This window comes from Empidonax traillii, unplaced genomic scaffold, assembly GCF_003031625.1.
Source record: "Empidonax traillii isolate 1590-97213 ecotype Southwest subspecies unplaced genomic scaffold, ASM303162v1 scaffold35:size4298261, whole genome shotgun sequence".
In the NCBI taxonomy this organism is placed as follows: Eukaryota; Metazoa; Chordata; class Aves; order Passeriformes; family Tyrannidae; genus Empidonax; species Empidonax traillii.
In genome coordinates, this window is record NW_020955228.1 from 2,090,983 (window position 1) to 2,113,877 (window position 22,895).

At 38.3% G+C, this 22,895-nt stretch overlaps 1 protein-coding gene across 1 annotated transcript; it reads right to left on the reverse strand.

The window, feature by feature from the left end:
* Positions 1–188: 188 nt before the first annotated feature.
* Positions 189–22,889, reverse strand: ANKMY2 (ankyrin repeat and MYND domain containing 2). Its single transcript, XM_027877909.1, has 10 exons — positions 22,703–22,889; positions 19,436–19,500; positions 12,821–12,959; positions 10,906–11,004; positions 8,651–8,811; positions 7,572–7,786; positions 6,347–6,482; positions 4,466–4,594; positions 3,917–4,058; positions 189–1,725 (listed from the first exon to the last, which is right to left on the reverse strand). The coding sequence occupies exons 1-10, from the start codon at positions 22,767–22,769 to the stop codon at positions 1,502–1,504; spliced, it is 1,377 nt and encodes a 458-aa protein (XP_027733710.1). The 5' UTR covers positions 22,770–22,889; the 3' UTR covers positions 189–1,501.
* Between the last annotated feature and the right edge of the window lie 6 nt (positions 22,890–22,895).

A 22,895-nucleotide genomic window follows, 5' to 3' on the forward strand; every position in this document is an offset into this window, starting at 1 on the left:
AGAGTGGATGGTAACTACAGCACAACTCCAGATCTAAGTTCCAGGCAGGCATCTCTTGCTTGCCAATTGTCACGAACTTAAATTCGTACACTCAAGCTACGGGAGGCTCCTGAATGTCACATAAGAACGTCACCGTGTGTCCCAACAGGTGTTACAGACCCAGTAAACAGAACTGTCACACAGCCCCCTTCTTTTAAAAAATTTCCCTTTATTCTTCACAGTCAGCTAATCCTTGAAATTAAAACACAGGTACATTCCCTGCACAGGTGCATTTATGTATCCTCACTTGTACAGTTTTCAGAATACTAAACAAAAACTTTCAACATATTAAATAGTAAAAAAATTAAAAGCTTTTTCCCTCTGTTTTGAGGAGGGTCCTTACTCCTCCAGTTAGAAGAATATTGCCATGTTCAAAACACCAGTTATTCAGCCAACAATAAGACAGGCTCCAATTTTGCCATCCTTATGCAGCAAGTGATATTTTCTGTTGTGGAATTCCCACGGATTTCATGAGACACAGTAATAAATCTGAGTGAAAAGCATAGTTAAGGGAAGCTATTTTCTAGATCTGGTATTTAGCTGAAAGCCAAAGTGAAATCCCAGCTGTATCAATGTACACATAAATTTCCCCATCTGTGACCAGGTTCAGCATGAAAAATATTAAGCATTTTTTACATTTATGAAATAATTCATTAAGAATTCATAAGCAACATCTCAGTGTACTCTAAGGTATCTTTACCTGAAAACTGATTTAGAAACCATTAATCTCGTCAGTCAAAATACTTTGAGTCATTCTGGTCCTCCCTTCATTAGACTTTGGAATATTTCTGACCAAACCAATAGTGAAATAATACTGTTGAAACACAAATTTCACCATCAGCTTGAGACATCTGAAACAGTAGTTTCATTTACTAAAATTGCCACAAAATAGACACTATTACTGTGCTCTCACTAGCCAAAAATATTTACAGTAATGCCATGAAAAGTTGAGAGTTCAGATGAGTATCTTCAGAAGCTTAACTGCTTCTGAATTCCTTCATATAAAGCTTCATAAAGTGGTGAAAAAAGGCAGTTTAAAAGTTGGCTTCCCAGTGCTTTTAACTACAGATCTATGTACTTGCAGGAAGAAACATTTAAATTACAATGAAAATAAATTTTAGGTTCTGAAAACATGAATAATCCAAATAAAATGCTTTTCATTTTTCACTAAGTGGTTCATTAACCAGAGATACTCATAGAATTTCACTAGGCTTACTGCTGGTATACATACAGATGGATCTATGCCTCTCTAGCTTTTAGCAGATAATAAATACCTATTTTGATAATTTACAACAGAATCTGGAGTATTTATAGACAAAGTAGCCAGTATTTCATCTCATGAACAGAGACATTCTGTCTTTCAAAGGAAGTCTTGCATAAGCCATGATCTAAGAACTCAGACATGGTCAGCATAAAAAATGTTTAGTACCCTTGAGAATCCTCAGTCCCTTCCTACCCTTTCTTACTCCTCAGAATCTTGCATTTTCTGAAGATTAATGTCAGCTGAGACAGTCTCACTTTCCAGTGGACTTTCAGGGTGCAGGGCTAGTGCCTCCATCTCTTTGGTAATTTCAGGTTCTTCTGTTCGGTCAGTAGGATTATTTGGATCAACTCCTTTTGTAGGATCTGGAGCAGGATCTGACTGTTGTTCACTTGTAGAACTACTCTCTACTAATTGCATTTCATCTAAGCAGAAGAGAAATCACACAATTAACAAACACTGAACTAATTTACAAAGCAAACATTTTTATTCCTGATAAACAATAAATGGTAGGGTACTTTGCATCAATTACAAATTATTAATTTAACCAAACTTCATGGAAAACAGACTCAAAACACTAAAGTTCTGTTTAAGTTGGTATAAGGTTACTCTAAGTAACCCTACCTAAAGCTCTAGTTAATTTATCTTCAATTTTGTCACACTTCTTTTTTAATATACAGAAGAGCAGAGTAGAACACTACAGTTATTTTGACTGTCAATTCAAATGTGTTTTATTGACAATATTCTTGCCATAAGCTTTTCAAAGAATGGCTGCAGGCTGGTTAAACAAAGAGTGCAGGTGAGTTTGGTTTTTAAATAAAGAAGGCATGTATGTGACTATGTAGGAAGCACAGACTGAAGAAATGATCTGCTAATAAACAGTTGACCACAATGAACTTTGCTTGAAGTGAGTCATCCTAGAACTTAGAACTTGATTGCATGGAATGGAATCAGCTATCGCACCTTTACTTTTCAAGCAGTTTTTGGAGGAAAACAATTGTTAAATGACTTTTTTGCCCTGCTAAGTAGGGCTTGTGTCCAGAAATTCTGAAAAGCACGAGGGGAAAGTCTAATTGAAAACAGGAGTAGTTAAATCTTGGTTTCTTGTTGTTATGATTGACAGTCAGCCAAAAATTCTGTCACAGCTAGCCACAACCCTGCCATGGGACCGTGGCAAAGCCCTGCCAAGGCCTTATGTGGCTATGGAGCTAAAGGCCTTAAGCACAGGCTGAAGCATGGACTTCCTTAACACTCACCCTTGTACACTGGAAACTCTTAAATTCTTGAATTTGCCTATAGTTGCAGCTGTGACTTTTTTTTTTTAATTTTCAGTTTCCTTGTGTACAGTATTTGTAGGGGGTTATTGCTAACTTTCTGAAATAAAAGTGTTGTTGATATGAAGTGCTCTGAGACAACACCATTTATGAGGTGACCTGAAGCTCAGATGAATTCAGTGTTATGCTCATAACACATAATCTGATAAGGTCTACAGCGTGCTGGCCATGAACCTGAAAAAGTTAATGAAGATTACCATGTAGACAGCACATTAGCAACATATCAGAAAATGTTAACTTCCCTTTTTTGGAAGGGAGGGGAAAGAGCAATCCACTGAGATCCTGTCTTTCCCTCTGAAGAGGACAGCACCTGGCCACCAACTCCTTCAGTAAAGATGAACCTGCACGTTTGTCACCAGTGCAAGGCATCACTGCTCACAACTCATTGTGTTTTGCTGTACTGCTATGCAATGCAACCAGGGATTTCTAGTAACCTTGCCTCCAGCTTCTACAGTCATCCTGATCCCATGCAATAGCAGCTCTTGTTATAACAGGATCATCACAGGAAGCTGTTGAAAACTGCAATTATTACTAATTTATTAGTATTTGATATCCTACTATAGTCTTTTGAGTACAGCTGAAATGAATAGTACATTGTAAGACAAGTGTGATTTGCTCAAGGCACTTCTACAATCCCTAAAACAAGGGAAGGAAAATCCAGTAAGTCTAAAAGAGAAAAAGTGATTTTTCCTATTATTTCACTTAGATAAACATTGCATCAGCGTTGAGTTAAGGGAGGTGGCAATACAGTGTTTTTCCTGTTATTAATTATTTGCTTCTTGAAGGGAGAAAACCACCATGAACAGTTTAAAGACTAATGCTTGCTTACTTCACATTCCAAGTGCACAACACAACTCAATACTGTGATTATGAAGAGAAAGTATTACAGGAGAGTTACCAGTACATTAACCTTTAAAACTGGAAGGAGCAGACTGCTTGCTTATTATCCAACTTATCCTAACACCTCCAACAACATATAGAGCAGCATGAAACTTCTGCATGAGCTTGATTAAAGATCTGGATTTTGAAACAGTGCAGTGTAATTCAGAATGCTTTAGTTGCAGAATCCTGTGTAACTGTAGTGTTAAAAAACAGGATTAGAATGTACACGGTGTATTTGTAAATTGAAGACTAGAATCCCAGCAAACACAGGCTTGCTGTTATGTTACATCAAAGATTTTTCTCCCAACCTCAGCTGTTACAGTTTTAAGACCTGTTAAGTTGCTCTTTGTGGTGCAGTTAATGCACAATTAGTTTCTGCAAGCAAACTAAAGATTCTAACCTTTCTTTTGCTTCTTTTCTTGTTTCCTTTTCTCTTTGGCAGCTTCTAGTTCCTGTTTCTCATGAATTTCCTTCAGGGTCTTGCAGACTTTTTTGTGGGTAAACCAGTGTATTTTCTGGCAGTTCTGGTCACAGTACATCACCTGAAAGTTACCAGAGTTATCAATTAATTTTCATGTACTAAAAAAATACACAATATCATGGCATTTCTTAGTACCCCAAGTTACTCTCTATGTATAGCACTTACAGGTATTTTTAAGCAAATTGTAAGGTCATATGGAATCATTCTAACCTATATAAGAATCTATAAAGAACAGATTGTTTTATTAACTCTAAACATACAGAAATTTTACTCTTTCTTCATTCTTAAGCCTACACACTTGGAAATCCCAATACTCCTACTTGTGAATTTCAAGCATCTTTCCCAGAAGTAGATGGCTTGAACATTTTCAGTGCAGGCACACATGCCATTCCTCTTAAGTTTACACAATAAATAGGCAACCTTTCAAAATTCTTAGCACCTCAATGGCACTATTTTTTGGATTCTTACCATTTTACATACTGAACATCTTTTGTCTGCTCCCTTTCCCCCACAAGTTGTACAGAATTCAGCATCCACAAAACCCACTTGGCCAGTAATTGCTTGTGTAAGGACAGAAAAAGCTGTAGGGTCAGAGCCCTGAAAGACAAGACAAGAGGTGGTAATGAGATTAAAAAGCAGCACTGTTGCAAACAGGGACACGCAAGGGAAAAGCAAAATGATTGCACAAGCTTCTGTCTCACTGAAGCTGCTGCAGCAGCAAGAACATAAAACCAAATCACAGAAATTCAACTGACATGCACAACTTGACGTTCATATCGTTGTACAAATTTCTCCATGTGAAGTGAACTTATGCCCTCAGCTTCTGTAGAATTTACGCTGTAACTTACAAGTGATACTATTAATGAACTCAGTGTTCTTTACACACAGTCACCCACTTGTAGATCCTATGAAGCAGATTTTTGCAGATCAGTCTGTGCTGGCACATACAAAGATGTTTCACTTGTCACTGATATACTGTGGTGCTCAGTGCATTCAGATGCTACAGATCAAATGGTCAGAACTTGAAATGTTCAGAACAATTATTTGCATATTACTATTTAGATGTTATTTGCAATTCTTCCTATGCAATGCAAACAGTAAGATTTAGTATATTTTACTGGTAACCATAAATTAAGACTATTCTTTTGGACAATAATGTAAACATTAGAGAAAAAAAATGCCAAGCTGCTCCAGCTCTAAGTAAATCCTTAAACCATTAGACTACCATGGAATATGTACAATCAGAACTCCTGCGACAACACTGCGACGCCCAGACCGAGTCCAAGTACTTGTGCACTGACAAATGTCAAAGGCTTCCCAACAAATAAAAATTATAGCCTCTCCTCCTTTCCAGTTCTACATAATGGACAGAAATCCAATGGAATAAACAATCATATTTTTAAAGGCAGAAAAGACTGCAAGCTCTCCTAAGATAAAAGGGATAGGAAGGAAAATGTTTGCTCTAAAGCAAGTCGTAATGCATCATGATGGCTTATGTTTTCACACTGTGTTCCTGGCTTAGACAAACAGCAGAGATTGCACTAAACCTCAGGACATTTTAGCAGACCTGGAGCCACTTAAGATGGAGGCTATTTTTAATTCACCCAGCATAATCCAAACACGTCGCAAAATCGTTCCACTTCCCCAGCATTTGTGGATACAACATCTCACTCTCAGAGACCAGAAGGAATATGCTTGAAAAAAAGAACATTAACTCTTGAAAAATTTATTACGAAGTAATAAATAGTACTATAGTGAAGTGTGTTAGCAAAGGCAGGTGAGGAAAACTGAAGTTAATTTTTTACTTGTAATTTTGATTTCCTAATTTAGATATACATGTTGCTGTACATTGCATCATCCTGCCTCTCTCAGTGATAAAAGGAGCCTCATAGAATGTTTTTTCTTTTTCTACCATCAGACATTACCAACTTTTTGTGTACAGTGGAACTAATGAATGCATTAAATCTAGGAAATAATTCAATCTTAAATGAATTTAGACATTGTGAAAAAGGAAGCAAGATAAGCTTCATTTATGTCTGAATCTAAAATTCCTAAAAGGGAACTGGCAGAGAAACACTGAACAGATGTCCCAGAAAAGGAAAAAAAAAGCTCTGAGACAAGAAACAAATTGCTTCATTTTCTTTAAAAGCTGAGGTGTTTAAGCATTCATTACTGGTACATACCAGTTGAAGGAGTTTAGAGCATTTTCCTGCAATATGTAAATCAAACTCCAGTTAGTGATGAAGTTCAGGGACATTAAAAACCTGGGCTTAATATAACACATTGCAGAAGAACTGAATTTACTACACAAGGAGCTTAGAAAGCATTTTCTTGATAGGAAAAACTTACTATTTCAACAGGAGCAATACTTCTCACAAGCTGCTGGAGCAACGTAGCTTCACAGTAAGGAAACTTGCGGATACTTTCTCGAATTAGCTTCTCTTGATACACAGGGAAACCATCTTTATCTCTCCCTTTTAAGAGACTAAATTTTTAAAAACCCAAGTAAAATAAGAAATCACAGAGTAAATATTCAAGAACAAACACACAATATGCTGTACTCTGCCCTCTTTCAAATTATACAGAACTATTATTCAAATTAAATTGGCACCTTCATACATAGAGGTGTTCAATGCAAATGAAATTATTTTTATTCCAATGCACAGTCATTATGAAATATACAATTAACAAATGTATGCTCTGCAACCACAACTTAGTAATTCAACCACACAGAGAAGAATAGTCATCTACAAGTAGACTAGGATCTACATCTGACTAAAATATCAAAATGCTTTGTGGTGTTTAAAAATAAGCATTGTAAGAATAAACACTGACAAATATACAATACTTTAAAGTGCAAAGTCTGCCTTACTTATGTTTAATAACATGCTATAGTCCTAAACACCTCTGTATTTGTCTGGTTTGCTCCAACTTTTTTATATGGATCACTAATAAACTATTTGATTTCACTACATGAAAGCTGACTTCTTAATTTATTTTCAGAATCACACGGGATTTCAGTAAAACTCCATGGAAGTCTATGGGGAATGTGATCCTTCTAAAAGCCAGGTCACTTCCTTTGATATTTAAGATCAGGCAGCTAGTTTTGTAACTGAGTAGATTCTGAAGATCTGCCTAAGTGATTTAAGAGTCCAAGTCTCTGGATCCAATCTATGGGATTTGCAGTTCTCCATTGCTTAAGTGTTTTTGAAAAAAAAATCTCACCCTGTATGACTGCTGGAGAGCAAGATGGCTCAAGAAACGTTGCCAGATGATCCATATCAGACATGGAGAAATTCTGTTTTCAAGTCTATCACTCCCCTTTTTCTCCATCACATGTTGCTGCCTGTTGCTTCATAGTGTGTATGTGATTGCCAAGTTCTAACCAGTTCCAGCAGAGAGCTGAAACTCTAGGAATGTTTCCTTTGTACCCAGGAAAGGACAGTGTCACTTCAAACACAAAAAAGGGAGTCAATGCCACCCTGAAGTAAATGAAGCTGGGATTATTTTTTTTTTGGTGTCTGTAAAGCTGGTGTGCACATGTGCCTTCAGACCTCTCCGTAGAAATACACACCTTTTAATTAATCCATCTAGTTTATCCTCTCGCTCTTTTAAAAATGTAATACATTTCTGGAAGATGCAGCTGATGTAGTGCATTTTCATAGCAAGTACTTCATTCATATCTTTCTGCTTCATACATTTCTCACAAATGAGATCCAGAACCCTGTAACACTTCTGCAGTGCTTCTACTTCGGCCAACAGAGGGTTCTCTTTTACCAGCAACACGATCTAGGAGAGAGATTGAAGAAAATGTAATCCAGTTAGGAATGAATATTTTTAAACTTGTGCATTAGCATTAAAGTTTATACAGCTCACTGTAGCTAAATTGCAGTGGAGTTTCTAATATCCCACTACTTCCTTCTTAGGTAGTCTTCCCTTTCTTTTTTCAGTCATTATTTAGTATTATTATTCAGTATAATGTAATTCACAGGAGGAAACAAGAGGAAACTGTATGGTCCACTCACTAAATGAGCTGCCTGTCTGTATGTACCACAGACATCTCATTGGCAACTGTTGATAAATTCTAGACTTTGAATGGCAAGCCTGAGGAACTTGTATTTTAATTTAGGTGTATTCATTTCTCTGAACTACACTGGAGGAGCAAACAAAAAAACATTATCTTCAGCAAATGCCCTGCAAAGTAAAAATAAACGTTCTCTTGCACATACTTTCAGAAACAGCAGCAGGGGTAGATGTTACTATGGCAAACCAGTGATGAAGGTAGGAAGATACACGCTGAGAAAAGCATTGAGAGAACAATGAGATTTTGTTAAGACAGGAAATTGTTCTGTATTTTCACTTCAAGTGGGCTAGGAAAAAAAGCCAAAAAAGAAAGCTATTTATGGTTATTGATGTAAGAAGCTCTTCATTTAAAGGTGTTAGTTCAAGATTCTCATGTATACAAACACGGAAATAGCCTAATTCTTTAATCATATCTAAACATTGAACCTGATTCTTCCTCATTTCAGAAGCCTGTGAATTAGTGGATAATGCTTTTGATCTAAGTTGGACTATCAGAAGAGCTGAATGCTTCCTGACACAAAGAAACAGCTCCCATGCCAACAAACACATACAATTTACGTATTACTCCACCTTAACAGGATGCATGTTGGTAGTAGTAATAATTTTATGCAGAGGGCCAGCTAATTTTACTGGCAGTTTTGGTTCTTTATCTAAGCCTTGTGGTTTAGTATAGTAGTCCAGCCTTTCACGTGGAAAGAAGTTGTTGATGACAGTCACACAGTCATGTTGACCTAAAGGCACACAAGAAAAAAAAAAAACCACCAGTGAAATAATAACAAAAAAAATACCTAAAACCAAATCTGATAGAAGCATTATAAGTGAGAATCACCCACAAAGGAGCTTTGCATGATATACTCTGCACTGAAAACAGGCAACTCTTGTCATTCTTTCATGTGTAGATTTAATGTTCAGCAAGTCTAACTGACTAACTCCCAGCAGGGAGTGCCCTCATGAAAATCCATTTTGGAAACTCTATCTCCTTTCTGCATCCTCTTTCCTTGGTAAGCCAAAAATTAAGAGAATAGTTATTTCTCCCCCAAGTTATACCATACTAGTAGTCTCATACCGGTGCTAAAATTTTTCAAGAGAAGTTCTTCCACTTTGTACTTTTAAAAATCAATAACATTTGCATTGAGATTTTTAAGTTTTCAGACCTGAAACAGACAGTAGTGTATTAACCTAAAGTGGGAGAAGTTATAAGAACAGAACATGCTTAAAATTTACCAAAACTAAAAGGACTGTGATGAAAGTAACAAGATGAGAAAAGTTACACGCTCTTGTTTTCTACTTTTGACAATATGATGGATTACTTGGCTACAGGGAAAGTAAAACTTATCTTCTTTAGTTCAGGACCACATTCTTTAAATTGACTGATTTGTCTTGGCACTAATCCTATAATCAGTACAAGACACAGCCAATCAAATTCCAGCATTTAAAATCCTCCACTCTTTTAGAAGAGACAGTTCTGAGCTAATAGAGCACAGTGTAAGACAAATAACAGGGGAAGAAGTATCCTCACTTCCCACACACAGACAGATGAATTAATGTTGATTGGACAGATAATAAAAACCCAACAGTAATTTATTGCAACATTCAGACTTATACAGAGTAGTGTACCTCAGAATGCCTGAAAATATTTATTCTACCTTGGTGCCGTGATGAGATTTTAAACAAGAACTCTCCAAAATTATGTTGGGAGATAATATTCCCCATTCACTAGTAACTCCATACAGCATCACACTGGAAAAGACTCTACAAAACCAAAGTAAAATTAATAGAGGTAAACTTCTCTGACACATAAAGTGAATAGTTAAGGTTTTGTTGCTTGAACCTCAAGTGAGCAATGCCACCCTTTTCCTCTTTACAAGAACAGAATGAGATAAGATAGAAATTGAAACTTAGTACTAAATCACTACTCAAGGAAGTAAATCTAAATGGCAAGATAGGCTCTTGAATCCAGAACACCTAATGGACTTGCAAGGGAGTTCTATAGCATTGAAACACCATGAGAATGTTGTGTTTGAAAGAAAATACAGGTCCTCGTTTTTGGGAAGGTCACCTGAACAGCAATAGCCGTATCATTAAAATGACTCCACTTTGCCTCATAATATTTTATCAATTTTCCTTGCTAGAAATAGAGAGAGAGTGGAGCATTAATCCAGGAATCTCCTAGGACTGTCAAGGTGGCTAAAAAAAGTAAAAAAGGTTTATAAAAACAAGAAAAATAGACAAGAAAAAGAAACATAACAACTGAAAAAAAAGCCTGTTGCATCTTTTGTTGGGGATAACACTGCATACTGGAATGAGAAATCTTTTATCTTGTTCTAGTAAAGTTCAGGTCAATAAGTGGTGACTGTCTCAGAACAGTTTCCAAGTTTTCTCCCTCTCCCAGATGCTGAGGGAGAAAGGGCAGGTAGTGGCTCCCTGCCACCACACTGCATGCTAGTGGCAACACTCAGACCAGAGTTCCTCAGGTCATTCCTTCCCACAAAGTAAGCTGCAATTAGACACTTTGTACTGCACTTCAGACACCTCCAATGTTACCAGCTTCCTCTTACTATTTCCAAAGTGGCAACACTGTAAAAACTTACACACTTAAACAGCAGCACCTGTTCTCACAGGTAAGATCGTCTGTGTTTTTACGAAACCAGGCAAGGGAATAGAACACAAATTGACTCTTATAGGATGAGATGTGGAAAAAAAAGGCCAACAGCTGTGTTAGTTCAGAATAGGTCATTAAATAATATTTATTCAACAAAAAACATCAGAATCAAACATTTTACTTCTTTAGGAATTTAGGAAATGATAATGGATTTTCATCTTACCCACAAAAGCAGCCATCTGAGCTGCTGTCCTTCCCACAGAGTTGACAACATCAGTTTCTGCTCCAGCCTCTAACATCATCCAGGTGATTTCTTTATTTCCTGAATTTGTACGGAAGATATGGGGAACGAGTGAGAACAAATTAGAACTTGTAATTCTTTATCCTTTAGAAAAACATGGACTGAATTTCTTAAAGACCGGGCATAACACTGAAGGAAATGAATGTTCTTAATGTCATTAAAGACTGGATATCCGAGAAAAGCCTGGTGCTTATTTATGGTTCCAGAGGGCATAACTCTACTCTCTGTAATGCACATTCAGCTCCCCATGGAGCTTATGGGACTTGTATGTGTGTAGCTACACTAGAGCTCAGTCTCTTTGGATAGCAGTATAGAAGCAAATTCTGCTAATCTAGTTTGACAGTTCAACTACATTTGCTATTCTGAGAAGAAAAACAAATTCAGGATTATGATGTAGCAGGAGCACAGAGAAGAGAACAGATTGTTCCTTTCTCTACAGTGGGAACTGGGTGTTCAGACTGGGCTAAATACCAAGTAAAATGCAGCTAAAATTTGATGAAAAGATTAGATCATTTAATTGGTGCCCTTCAGAGACTAATAAGGACACTTGCCACCACTTGTGTTCGTTCTGCTTTCAAAGGTATTCTTACTGTATCAGTTTTAGTGTGGTGCTTAGTACAGAAAAACGAATATAAAAAGGGGGTGGTGGATGAAAATGAATGTTTCTGGTTTTAAAAAAAAGTCATTGCGTCAGTAGAGCCCATGTACCTTGTGTGCTCGCAGATAACAGACCTTAAAGTCAACATTCAGAAACGTTCACACCCAGGATGACAGGTTAAAAGCTTAGCTGTGAGAAAATGGTAAAAGTCCAGCGTTTTCCATAAAGCTGCAGTCATTTAACAACCTCCAAATGTTTGTTCTCATCTGTCTTCTGCAGCTCTGATATTGCTCAATGCCACAGAACATTTTCCAAATCTTTTTACCAAAGTTTCAGCAGAAAAGCAATCTGATGATCCACTTAGGATTCAGATAAACACATAAGCCTTTCCTTCTTTTATACTTAAATGAAAGAAAGCAGTTTAAACTCTACCTTCTAGGAAATCTTACTTCCTTAGAATCTCATTTTTGGGAAGAGATAAGTGGCCTAGTAAAAAACATATTTAAAATAACTTAATGTTCCCAAATCTAATCTTTTTTCCCAGAAGGAACAATGTTTTAATGTATTGTCTTTTTCTCACTCAAGGAAATAACTGTTCCTGTCATCAGGGAAAAAGGAGGAAAGCTGCAAACCACCATTTCAGACAGGAGAAGATATGTACAGCTATAAGCACTCTCATAAGAAGAAAAAATAATGCAAGAGGAGAGGGAAAACTAATGTGGGAAAAAATGTTTTTGAAACTTACTAAATACATTCTTAAAAGCCCACAAGATAATTGCAAAAATAACGTAGGAGAAAGACAAAATTTGAAAAATACCGGATAGGTTTGAGAAGTTTTAAATATTACTAAAATGTATAGATTTGCAGTGCTACTAAGGCAGTCTGGTGCAACAGCTTTTTCGTTGTAACACAGTGTAAATAAACTGAATGTATCCCACTGCACAAGAAGACTGTCACAGAAAACTGAATTTTGGGATCTGTAACGAAGAGGACAAAGACTGAATGCCTCAAAATGCAGAAAAGAATCAACTTTTATATGAGTCTGAACAGTAGCTCTCCTGTTCTACTGTCCTCATGATTCTACTGGTCCTGACATATTGCCATGGTTCACATAAGTAACTGGAAGTAACAGTAAACCTGAAAAATAAAAGCATATCAATATTTCCCTTTAAATTATTAATTTATGGCAAATTAATCAATGTCACAAAAATCAGTGACCCCATTTTAGTAAGAAGTTACCTGAAAGCCCAGCGAACATCAGGGCAGTGTATCCATGCTCATGTTCATTGCAGTTCACATCAGCTCCATGCCGCAGGAGCAACCTGCACATGTCCCCCTTCCCCTTGTAGGCTGCGTGCATCAGAGGGGTCATGCCATGCTGGCAAAGCAAAGTGGAAGCAAGGAGCACACAAAGAAGAATGTTACATCTCTTGATCTTCATACCACTGATAATTCTTACTTGTACAGGCATGTTCAGTATAACTACTAAAGCCTCACATAATATTTAAGTTATAAAACCACTCACAAAATTTTTATAAAAATATATAGTTACTAACATGAAGCAGATTTTCCACTTCCAAGTCACTTTTCTGATTATGCTGTGCCATAGATTTGAAAACAGACCACTGTTGAATAAATGAGAACCATTTACTGCCAATTTCTCATTGGCCTTTTGTGTAAGACATTAGTGTTAAACACAACTAATGCTTCTGCTAGCAAAAAAAAGCTTGTTTTAGAGAACTTTTTAGATTCGTAAATGATTTCTTTTTTCCCCTGCTGCTGCTTGTATTGTTTTAAACATTACAAACATTTGCAGTTTCTGAAACACATCTTCCTCATCTTTGGTCAAGATTACTGGTAATTGTGCTATCCTCCTCTTCCAGTTCTCCACCTTTCTGGCACTGTGTCCACGATCAGCCAGAGCTCTGAAAGCCCTTGTGCAGATACAAACTCTCACTAGGCTTTAACAACCACAGCCTCAAACCTTGCTGTTGATCAACTGCCACGGTACAAAAAAGTATTTGCTTCAGCAGGGCAGGCACTGAGGTTTTACTGGAGTTGTGCTGGTGTAATTATAAATGTAAACCTGAGCAAACCTCAGGGGAAATTTTCAGAACTAGGATGAACTGTGAGTGCAGGCTCTCTCCCTCTCCAAGGGCAGGGAGAAGCACATTTCTGTTTGAGAAAATTGCATGACATTCCATTTTTAGAATTTAATATACTTTTTCCAATATGCTGCTTATTTTCACATAGCATTGAGTCAGGATTCATGTTATCAGCCACACATTAATTGCCCAAGAACACTCCAAAACTGACTACATGGGAGCGTGCTTTAGTTTGTTCCTGAAGGAAATCAGAATGGCATTTTGTTCCTTTTTTGCCAGTCAAGGCTGTGTACAGGAATACACTCATGCACAGCATTACTGCAGCTCCGTAAATGCATGGTAAGGTGACACTTACTCTGAAATAATGTAATTGTCAGTTTGAGACTCAATATATTCCTTGTTTCATTTTATGATAGCATAAAACTTAACTGAGTTTACTTTATCAGTATAATTTTCAAAAAAATTCTAAAGGTGACGGAATTTGGGAAAGTTATAACAATTTTGAAGTATTACATTTTCATTATTCTCCATCCTAACTGAAAACAAAAAAAAAGTTATTACCTGATGTTTCATATTCTAGCAATCCAAATATTTTGGTAAACTGCATTATAAACTGCCACTGAAGAAACAAAAGACCTGAAGAGATCTCTCCACGAATGTCAAAAAAAAACGGTTTTGCTAAGTTTCACTTGGGATGCCACAAATGCTAAGACTTTTTGTCCTAATATATAAAATATATTTTATGACATTTCATTATGTTACATTAACAGCAATTTTTAGGGGCCAATCCCATAAAAATGGGACTCACAGCACAGATTCGCCTCCTTTAGCAGCACAAAAAGGCACTGCTGTAAAGGGATATGAACACAATGCAGTTTTTGAGGAAAGAAGGAATTTTTAGAAAACAATTACTTAAGTTTTGTTATATCTCAAATGCCAGTTGTTTCAACTAAGATCTGAAGATTATAGGACAAAGGAAGGAATTGAGTTTGTTTTTGATCATCCCCTCTTCCCAGAAAACTTTTTTTATAATCCTTTGATTCAGTTTTGGAAGTGTCAGGCTGTGGTATGGATCAAAAAAACCGCATCAAGTAGAAAACATGTGGACAGTTAATAGAAAATTGGATGTAAAGTCACACTAATATCAGCTTTGCACATTCACAGCAAACAAAATAGGGTCAGGCTGGACACAACCTTATCTGAAATAGCTCAGTGTCCTGTATTATGTCCCTACACAGAAACTGAAATGACTGCAAATATTTTTCTAATCCTGAATGTCAAAGACAGGTCCAGCAACAGTATGTTTTCTCACAGATGGCATTGGGATTGTCAATACAACATATTTATAAGACAAAACTAGCAGATGGTTTATTAAGCATAGAGATGAAACAAATTATTTATTGTTCCACTATGGCATATCAGATAAAGAATTCAACAGCTACTATATAACATTTTTCTGACCAAAATTCTGGCCTTTTAACCCCATTTCCTAGGACAAGAAGGAATCCTTCCCAGTTTCTAATTTGTTTTGTAGAGATGTTACATGGTAACATCTCCAGTCTTCTGCAGGGCTGCTTCCTGCAGGCAAGATTTGGAAGGCAGTCAACAGTCACATGCACAAATAATTTTAGCTACAGCTAAGTATGAACTAATTAGAATATGAAATGCTGTTCAATGTCGATAATAGCTTTAGTTCTTCTCCTTTACAGTCATTTTGCTCAACTGTTGGCTTCACATCTGTAATGCATTTGATTCCTCTGACGATCTTTCAGTTCACCTGAAAGTGATGAAAAGCTAAAATCTACATCAGTCACCAACATGAACTGAAACCAGATAATTCTTAATAGCTGTTGAATTTTCTTTGGTTTGCATATTTTGAAGTAGTATGTAAAAACCACCAAAAGACAAAACTCTTTTTCCTCAATGAAGGCCCAGGATCTGGGCATTTTCTGCCATCACAGGATGTTCATGCTGGAATAGCAAGATAGATTAACTGAAGAACCCTCTGCTGAACATAATCAGTACAAGTAAAGCTACACACATCTCAGACACTAACAAGCAGGCCACTGCTATAATTCCCGGGAAGTGTTCAGTTCTGTAATTAGCATATAGAAGGGGACTGTTTCTAAAAGATGTATTACAGAGCTGAACAGCCGAATTACCAAACTAGAGGAAAAAAGTAAAGCTGCTAATGCCAGATGATAGTTCTGTATATAAGAAGATTATGAATGACCTTATAACTATTTTAAATACAGAAAAATTGTGAAGCCTTTTCAGGTCAAGTCTCTCTGCTTGATCTGCAGAAAACAGGGCACAGTAGTACTACAGTGCTCCTTTGCAGCCTTGAGTATCAACATGACCAGAGGAAACTTCCATGTCTAGAAAGCCATGTGCTTCCTCTAGCCTACCTTTCTGTATGTAATAACCTGAAACACCTTAGCCACACACTGCAAACAGATGGAGTTAAGTCAGCAAATCGCCAATGTGAAGACACAACACTATTAACAAGCTCTGCCCTCTCAGGGGAAACAAAAGTTCTGAACACTTTCTTCCATACTAAGTTTCCAAATTAGCAACCACTCCATGTGAAAGAGGACAATAAAATGACCAAGTGGGGTGCATTAAAATTAAAGATATTGGTATTTATTTTGCATTCACTTCCATAGCCCATCTATTTGTCCTAATGTTTTAGGACACCTCAGCTTAAATGTCCCTGAAGTTTTAAAGTTGCCAGGCTGTTAAAGACCAGTTCTGTGAAAGAGTTATTATATTTCTTTGCTTTCATACAGACGGGGATTCAGCCTAAATACCTTTTCTTTCTTCATCTACCTAAATCCATAAAGAAACAACAACAGAAAAAATTATTTAGTCAAAAAGGGTGCTTAGAAAAAACAGGACTGTATCTGCTGGATATCTCCAGCCTTCTGGAAGATGGGCATTTGTGAAACTCATCTGAATAAAGTGATCTCATTCTGTGTTCCAGTGACTTACTGCTGCCAGCAGAGCTCTGCAGATAGCAGGAGGTGAAGGGTGAGTGAGTCTTGGCACAAGGAAAAGCAAGCAGATTTAGACTAATCTTTTATTTTTAAATACACATACCAAAGCAGAAGCAATGCTGAAATACAGCATCCAGCTCATGCCTACATTTTTGAAATAAGAAGCTGAAACAAATGGAAAGGATTTGGAAAAGAACCACAATTATAGCTCAATTGCTGCAGAAACATAACTTTAGGCAAGATACTTTAAAGGTCAATGCATCTGGAAGATGTTAAAATGTGTCTTGGTCCTTGTCTAAAGGTATACAGAGAAAAGACAGCTGATTGTCAGTAGTTTTTAATCTAGAAGAACGCAGATCCAAGCAGTTAGAATATATGGTAAAACCAAAAATGAAAGGAACAGCTTATGTGTTTATTTTTTTAACATTAGGAAGAGCAATATGTAACAGCCTTTTTCTGGATGTGCTGTGAATTTTTATTAAATTGTGGAAATTATTAAATTGTGGTTGCATGCTTGCTGTACCACAACCACAACTAGAAGAGAGAATTACATTAAAGATGTGCTCATTCTGTGGATTCTCTCACTTATAAAGGACTTCAGGGATGGAAATGAGTTCCCAACTGAATTGTGCTCCCATTTCAATACCAAAGCATTCAATTTTCAGGACTGTCTCCTTACTTCATAGCATTAGTAAAATAAGTAACAATAGTAATTTAAATATTAACGTGAACTTCAGGATAAACAACTAAGGCCACAGAAAAAAAGGTAACATCTGATGCATTGAGAACAGTCTCCAGGTGTGGTGATGTTGAATAACAGATGAAGATAATGTTTAACTGTGATTTCACACACTCTTACTTTTGTATAGATATTTGAATAACACATTGGAGCAAAAATGGCTTATAATAGAAAAATTCTAAAAGTTGAGGTAAGATGACTGATGGATTTAGGAATCCTAAACAAATCTGAACTCTTTCCTGTTCAACATGTGTGATTACATACCACTCTTGGGAATAAAAAGGAGACAGCAGGAAGTCCACTGCATAAACTTAAGTCTTATGTGCCTTGTATTTAGTCAGATGTGAGCATTAGGCAAGTATTGTTAATACTACTTCTTCTTTAACAACAGCTCTGAGCATAGCTCAGTTATGGTTTCTATTAATAAACCATATCCTCTTGACAGTAATCCTGTATGGTGCAGTAATACTGCATCAAGGGTGCAGTCAGCAATTCACTACAGGAAAATCTTTTAATGTCCATATCGTAAAACACACTTGCAAACATACTTATATTGTATCTTGGGTTCCTGAAGTTCACTGTAAAGCTTAGTGTGACGAGTTTGTCAGAAGCTTATTGGAATTTATGTAGTGGAAAATAAGGTTTAAATATTTAACTGTTATTTAAGAGCATTCAGAAAATGGATCTGTTGACAGCACAAAAAAGGCTAACAACATTCCATGAAGATACCTGGTAGATTAAGGGGCAATTTGCCTCCATTCACAACTCACGGGACCAAATCCACAATACCCTATCCAATTCTGGGTCTACCAGTACAACAAAGACATGTATAAACAGCAGTAAATTCAACAGAGTACCACCAACACATGGCAGGAACTCGAGCACTTGTGTGGTGAAGAGAGGCCGAGGGAGCTGGGCTTACTCAGCCTGGAGAGGAGATGGCTTTGGTGGAGCCCAGGAGCAGCTGCCCAGAGCCAGCAAGGAGGTCACTGAGAAGACAAACCCTTCTGTTATGGTGGCAGGAGGGCAAAAGACACTGAGCCTAAGTTGAGGTTCTGACATAAGGGAAACACATTTTCACCAGAAGCACAGTAAGGCAGTGGAACAAGTTGCCCAGAAATTCTGTGCAATCTCCATCATTGGAGGTTTACAAGGTCAGACAGGACAAAGCTCAGAGCAACCTCATCTGACCTTGGAGCTAAAACTGCTCTGAGCCAGAGGCTGAACTAGAGACCTTCTGAGCTCCCTTCTAACATGAATGTTCCAGTGATCCTATGAAATTATAAAATTGTGAAAAAAACCCACAACTTGACACTTGAATTAAGAAATTACACATGTATTTAACATACATGGTAGGGAATTATGGTTTTGCTTGCATGTTACGCTTCTTATTAGTGCTGCACACTTTAGAAAAACATCATAAAAAGGAAAAAGAAGACGAAACATATGAACATTCCACAAGGCTCCTTTCTCCACAAACTTACTCCCACTATCAGGCAACACTTACTTAAGTATTTTATCTTATACATGTCCATCACACCTGCCTCTGAAAAGACTGTGTTTTCCCCTTTTGATCTAGCTGTTCACTCTCTCAGTATGTTTACGGTTTGGCACAGATGGGGTTTTGGGTGATGAGACCAAGCACAAGATGGGGGCAGGTATTCCTGTCTGCTGCAGAGGACCTACAGTTTGGTGGAGGTGACAAGAAGCCAGGGACCACCTGCATGTTCTTGCTGCAGTATTTATCTTACCTTACAGACACCAAAGTTCATGCTGGAAATTGACAGAAAATACAAATAGTGTAGTACTTTAAGTGAAATTAATCTTTAAACTTTCTTTAAAAAACCAGTAAGAACTCCTCAAAGGCTCATTATTCCCCAGCTGCAGTCTGGCAATATCTTCAGAATAATTCTGACTTCTACGAGCCTGCACAGCAATGATATTTAATAGGAAGACCTTCAGACCTAGTATTTTCCTTGCTAAACTCAGCATAATGCTTGTAGTTTTGCTGTACCTCATCCAAGCAATTGACACGGACATTCTTGCTTCCCAGAAGTCTTCCAGCCTCTTCGGTGTTTCCTTAAATTTAAAAAAGGAAAAAAGAAAAGACAGAGATAGAAAGGGGAGTGAGAAACAGAATAACCTGAGAATCAAAAGGAAAACTATAATTTCCATTCCCCATTAGAATCAAAATCTTTGTAGCTTAACCACTTGGGATGTAGATCAACCACCAATATATCAAATGCACTTAGTGAAGAGGCTTAGGAATAAACAGTGCTCTGTTCTGGAAATTAAAAGGCAAGAAGTCACAACATTAACGAGAAGTCAGAGAGCATGTACTAGAAGTAAACATCCATTCTTTGTGAAGTAATTGATCTACACAAACAAAGACAGGACACTAATACATCTCTTCATAAACAGCACCAGAATAATTCTGAGTGAGTACAAAGATGCTGAGCATTTTAACACACTTTGACTTCTTTGGGAGCATCTTATGTCTAAAAGAGTTATCTAAGTTCTCCCAAAAGGGAATTATTTATAAGACTTTCCGGTCTGAATGAAATATGCTTCATCATTTACTCACATCACCTTTCCTGTTTAAATTTGAAATTTGCAACATATCACTTCCCAGGTCCACAAAAGTAGAAGGACTTTGCTTTTGGTAATAGACCACAGAAGTGGGAAGGACAGGGGCCAAAGTAGCTTGATCACTGACATTTGTAAAAATTGCCAAATAAATAAATAGACTGAAGTCTGGAAAAAAAAACCATGCAAGGAAAAAACAGGCTTTAACTTTGGATTTTCAATTTGCTACAAGAATCTTTTTGGTTAAGCCACAGGTCTATGAACCTGATTTAATGCCCATTGAAGGACAATTCACTTAATATCAATGCAGCTTCTACCAGCATTCAAACAAATAGAAATGAAAGAACATTCAAAGACTCTGAGTTTGGGGAGTTAAATCTATTGCAAATTAAGAGAAACTTCTGGTCACTGAATCAGTCTCCAGCACAACTCCTTCAGCAGTGATGTGCTTAATAAAAATAAGCATTGCACTCCTAATTTTAACGACAGGATTCATGCTTATCTTCACTATATCACAAGGAGGTGCTCTTCCAACAAATTTTCAGCAAAGCAGCTCTTGCAACTTCACTTTTGGCCCAAAACCCCATTATAAATACTATCAATAATTGTTTTCATCAAGCTTTTGGTGTGGTTTAACCATACTAAAGGTTTCTTTCTTCCTTTCTTATTAATTAATTAATTTAGGGAAAAAAGACAATCACCTGAGTCATCTCACACACTTGATAGAGACCCAGTCAGATAACTGTCAACCAGCCTACTCCCCTAGACATATATATATTCTAAACATTGGGAAGCTTTTTAAGACCTGGAGAAATTTTCAGAAAATCAACCCAGCAAAAGAATGAACATCAGTAAGAGCAAGTCTTCAAGGGGTGATCTTCAAGTAAATTTCAATACAAGCAATGCAAAGTTGCAGTTAAAAGTTCAGAGTTCTCGAACACTGAAGGATTTTCAAACATGACACTGAACTGCTGGAAGACAGACTTCTAGAATTGTCTAGAGCTACAAGTCGGAGCCAGGCTGCTCATGGTGGTGCATGGTAGGAGGCCAAGAGTCAACAGGCAGAAGCTGACAGAAAAGGAAGCTTCAGACTGGATACAAGCAAAAAACATTTTCACTACCAGCCCAGTAAAGCAGAACAGATTGCCCAGAGACACTGTGCAGTCTCCATCCTGGGAAGTTTTCAAGGCCTGAGAGGATAAAGCCCTGAGCAATCTCATTTGACCTTACTGTTAATGTGTTTTGAGCAGGAGGCTGGCCTAGAGACTTCTGAGGTTCCTTCCAACCTGATTCAGCCTGTGACTGTAATCATAAGCAATCGGGTAAGTTAGACAGAAGTGCCTGCAAGACGAAGGCCTGAAACTCTGAATAAAGTGTCTGCTTAAAATCAGACTGATTTTGATTCACGATAAATTCATTGCTGGCTGTCCTATGCCTATGTCTCTGACATGGAGCAACATTTTAATATAACTGAGAGTGAAGCCCCAAAACTACAAATAAAATTTCTTAAGGATTCAATTTGCCTGAAAACTACATGCATGGAACACATCAACTGTTTTTAGTTTACCTCAAAATAAAGATCACCAATCATGACTTTCAAAATGCCATTTGGAGCATAACTATTTAGACAGGGCTGTGGAATTCAGGAAACCCAATTGTTACAACAAGCATGACAGAAGGTATGACAGAAAGGCCCCCGGCAATAAGCACGTGTGCCACATAGTGCAGTGAAATCATGACACTTGCGTGAAATGCAAAGTCAAAGAATCACAGAATGGGTCAGGTTGGATGGGACCACAGTGGGTCATCTGGTCCAACCTCCCTGCTCAAGCATGGTCATCCTACAGCACAGGATTCTGTCCAAATGGTTCCTGAATATCTCCAGGAAGGGAGACTCCACAACCACACTGGGCAACCTGTTCCAGTGCTCAGTCAGCTGCACAGTAAAGAAGCTCTTCCTCATGTTCAGGTGAAACTCCTGTGCATCAGTTTCTGCCTGTTGCCTTTTATCCTATTCTGGGCACCACTGAGAAGAGCCTGGCCCCAGCCTCTTGACACTTTCCCTTCAGATATTTTAGACATTGATGGGCACCCCTCTCCTCTCTCTAAGAGAACAGAAATAAAACAGTATAAGGCATAAGAGGTGCACAATACCCTGGACAAGCTCGAGTTCTGGTGATTTAAGAACTACCTGGCTGCAAGGACAACCTGCTTTGGCAACTACACAACGGGAAAACCGTACAGAGGGCTAGAGGACCGGATTACCCCCAAGAAAACTTTTTGTTTTTAGCAGAACACATTAACACTAAACATTAGGCAAATGTCAACAGACAACACTAATCTGATGTAACCTTTCCCTGGCAGAGTTAGATCCGCCCAGCTGAGCTTCCCCAGTCCTACTGCACCGCACCTCGCCCCTCATTGCATTCCCTGCGTGACACGGGCCTGCCTGAGAGGGAAGCGGACCAAGGAAACAATCCTCTTCCAAGCAGGGAGAAGGGTGACGGGGTGCGAAGGCGGAAACGCAGGCGGGTCCCGGCGCGGTGTCCCCAGCGCGGAGCGGGCCGGGCCGGGCCAGGCCAGGCTGTAGCGGGGGCAGCGCGGCCGGTAACGGCGCCTCACGCGGGAGCCTCCCGGGGCACGGCCGCGGAGCTGCGGCCCAGGGCCGCGAGTGGCGAGGGCCGGGCGGGCTCACCTGTGGCGATCACCGCCAGCAATTCCTTCTCCTCCGGGCTCAGGTCGCCCTTCCTGGGGGGAGCCATCGCGCACGGCAAGGCGGGACGGGCCCGTACGGTGCCGGCAGCGCCTCCCGAGCCCCCGCCCGCGGCACCGCCCCCGCCCCGATCCTCGCGGCTCCTTCCGCCCGCAGCCCCGCCCTGCCGGGGCCG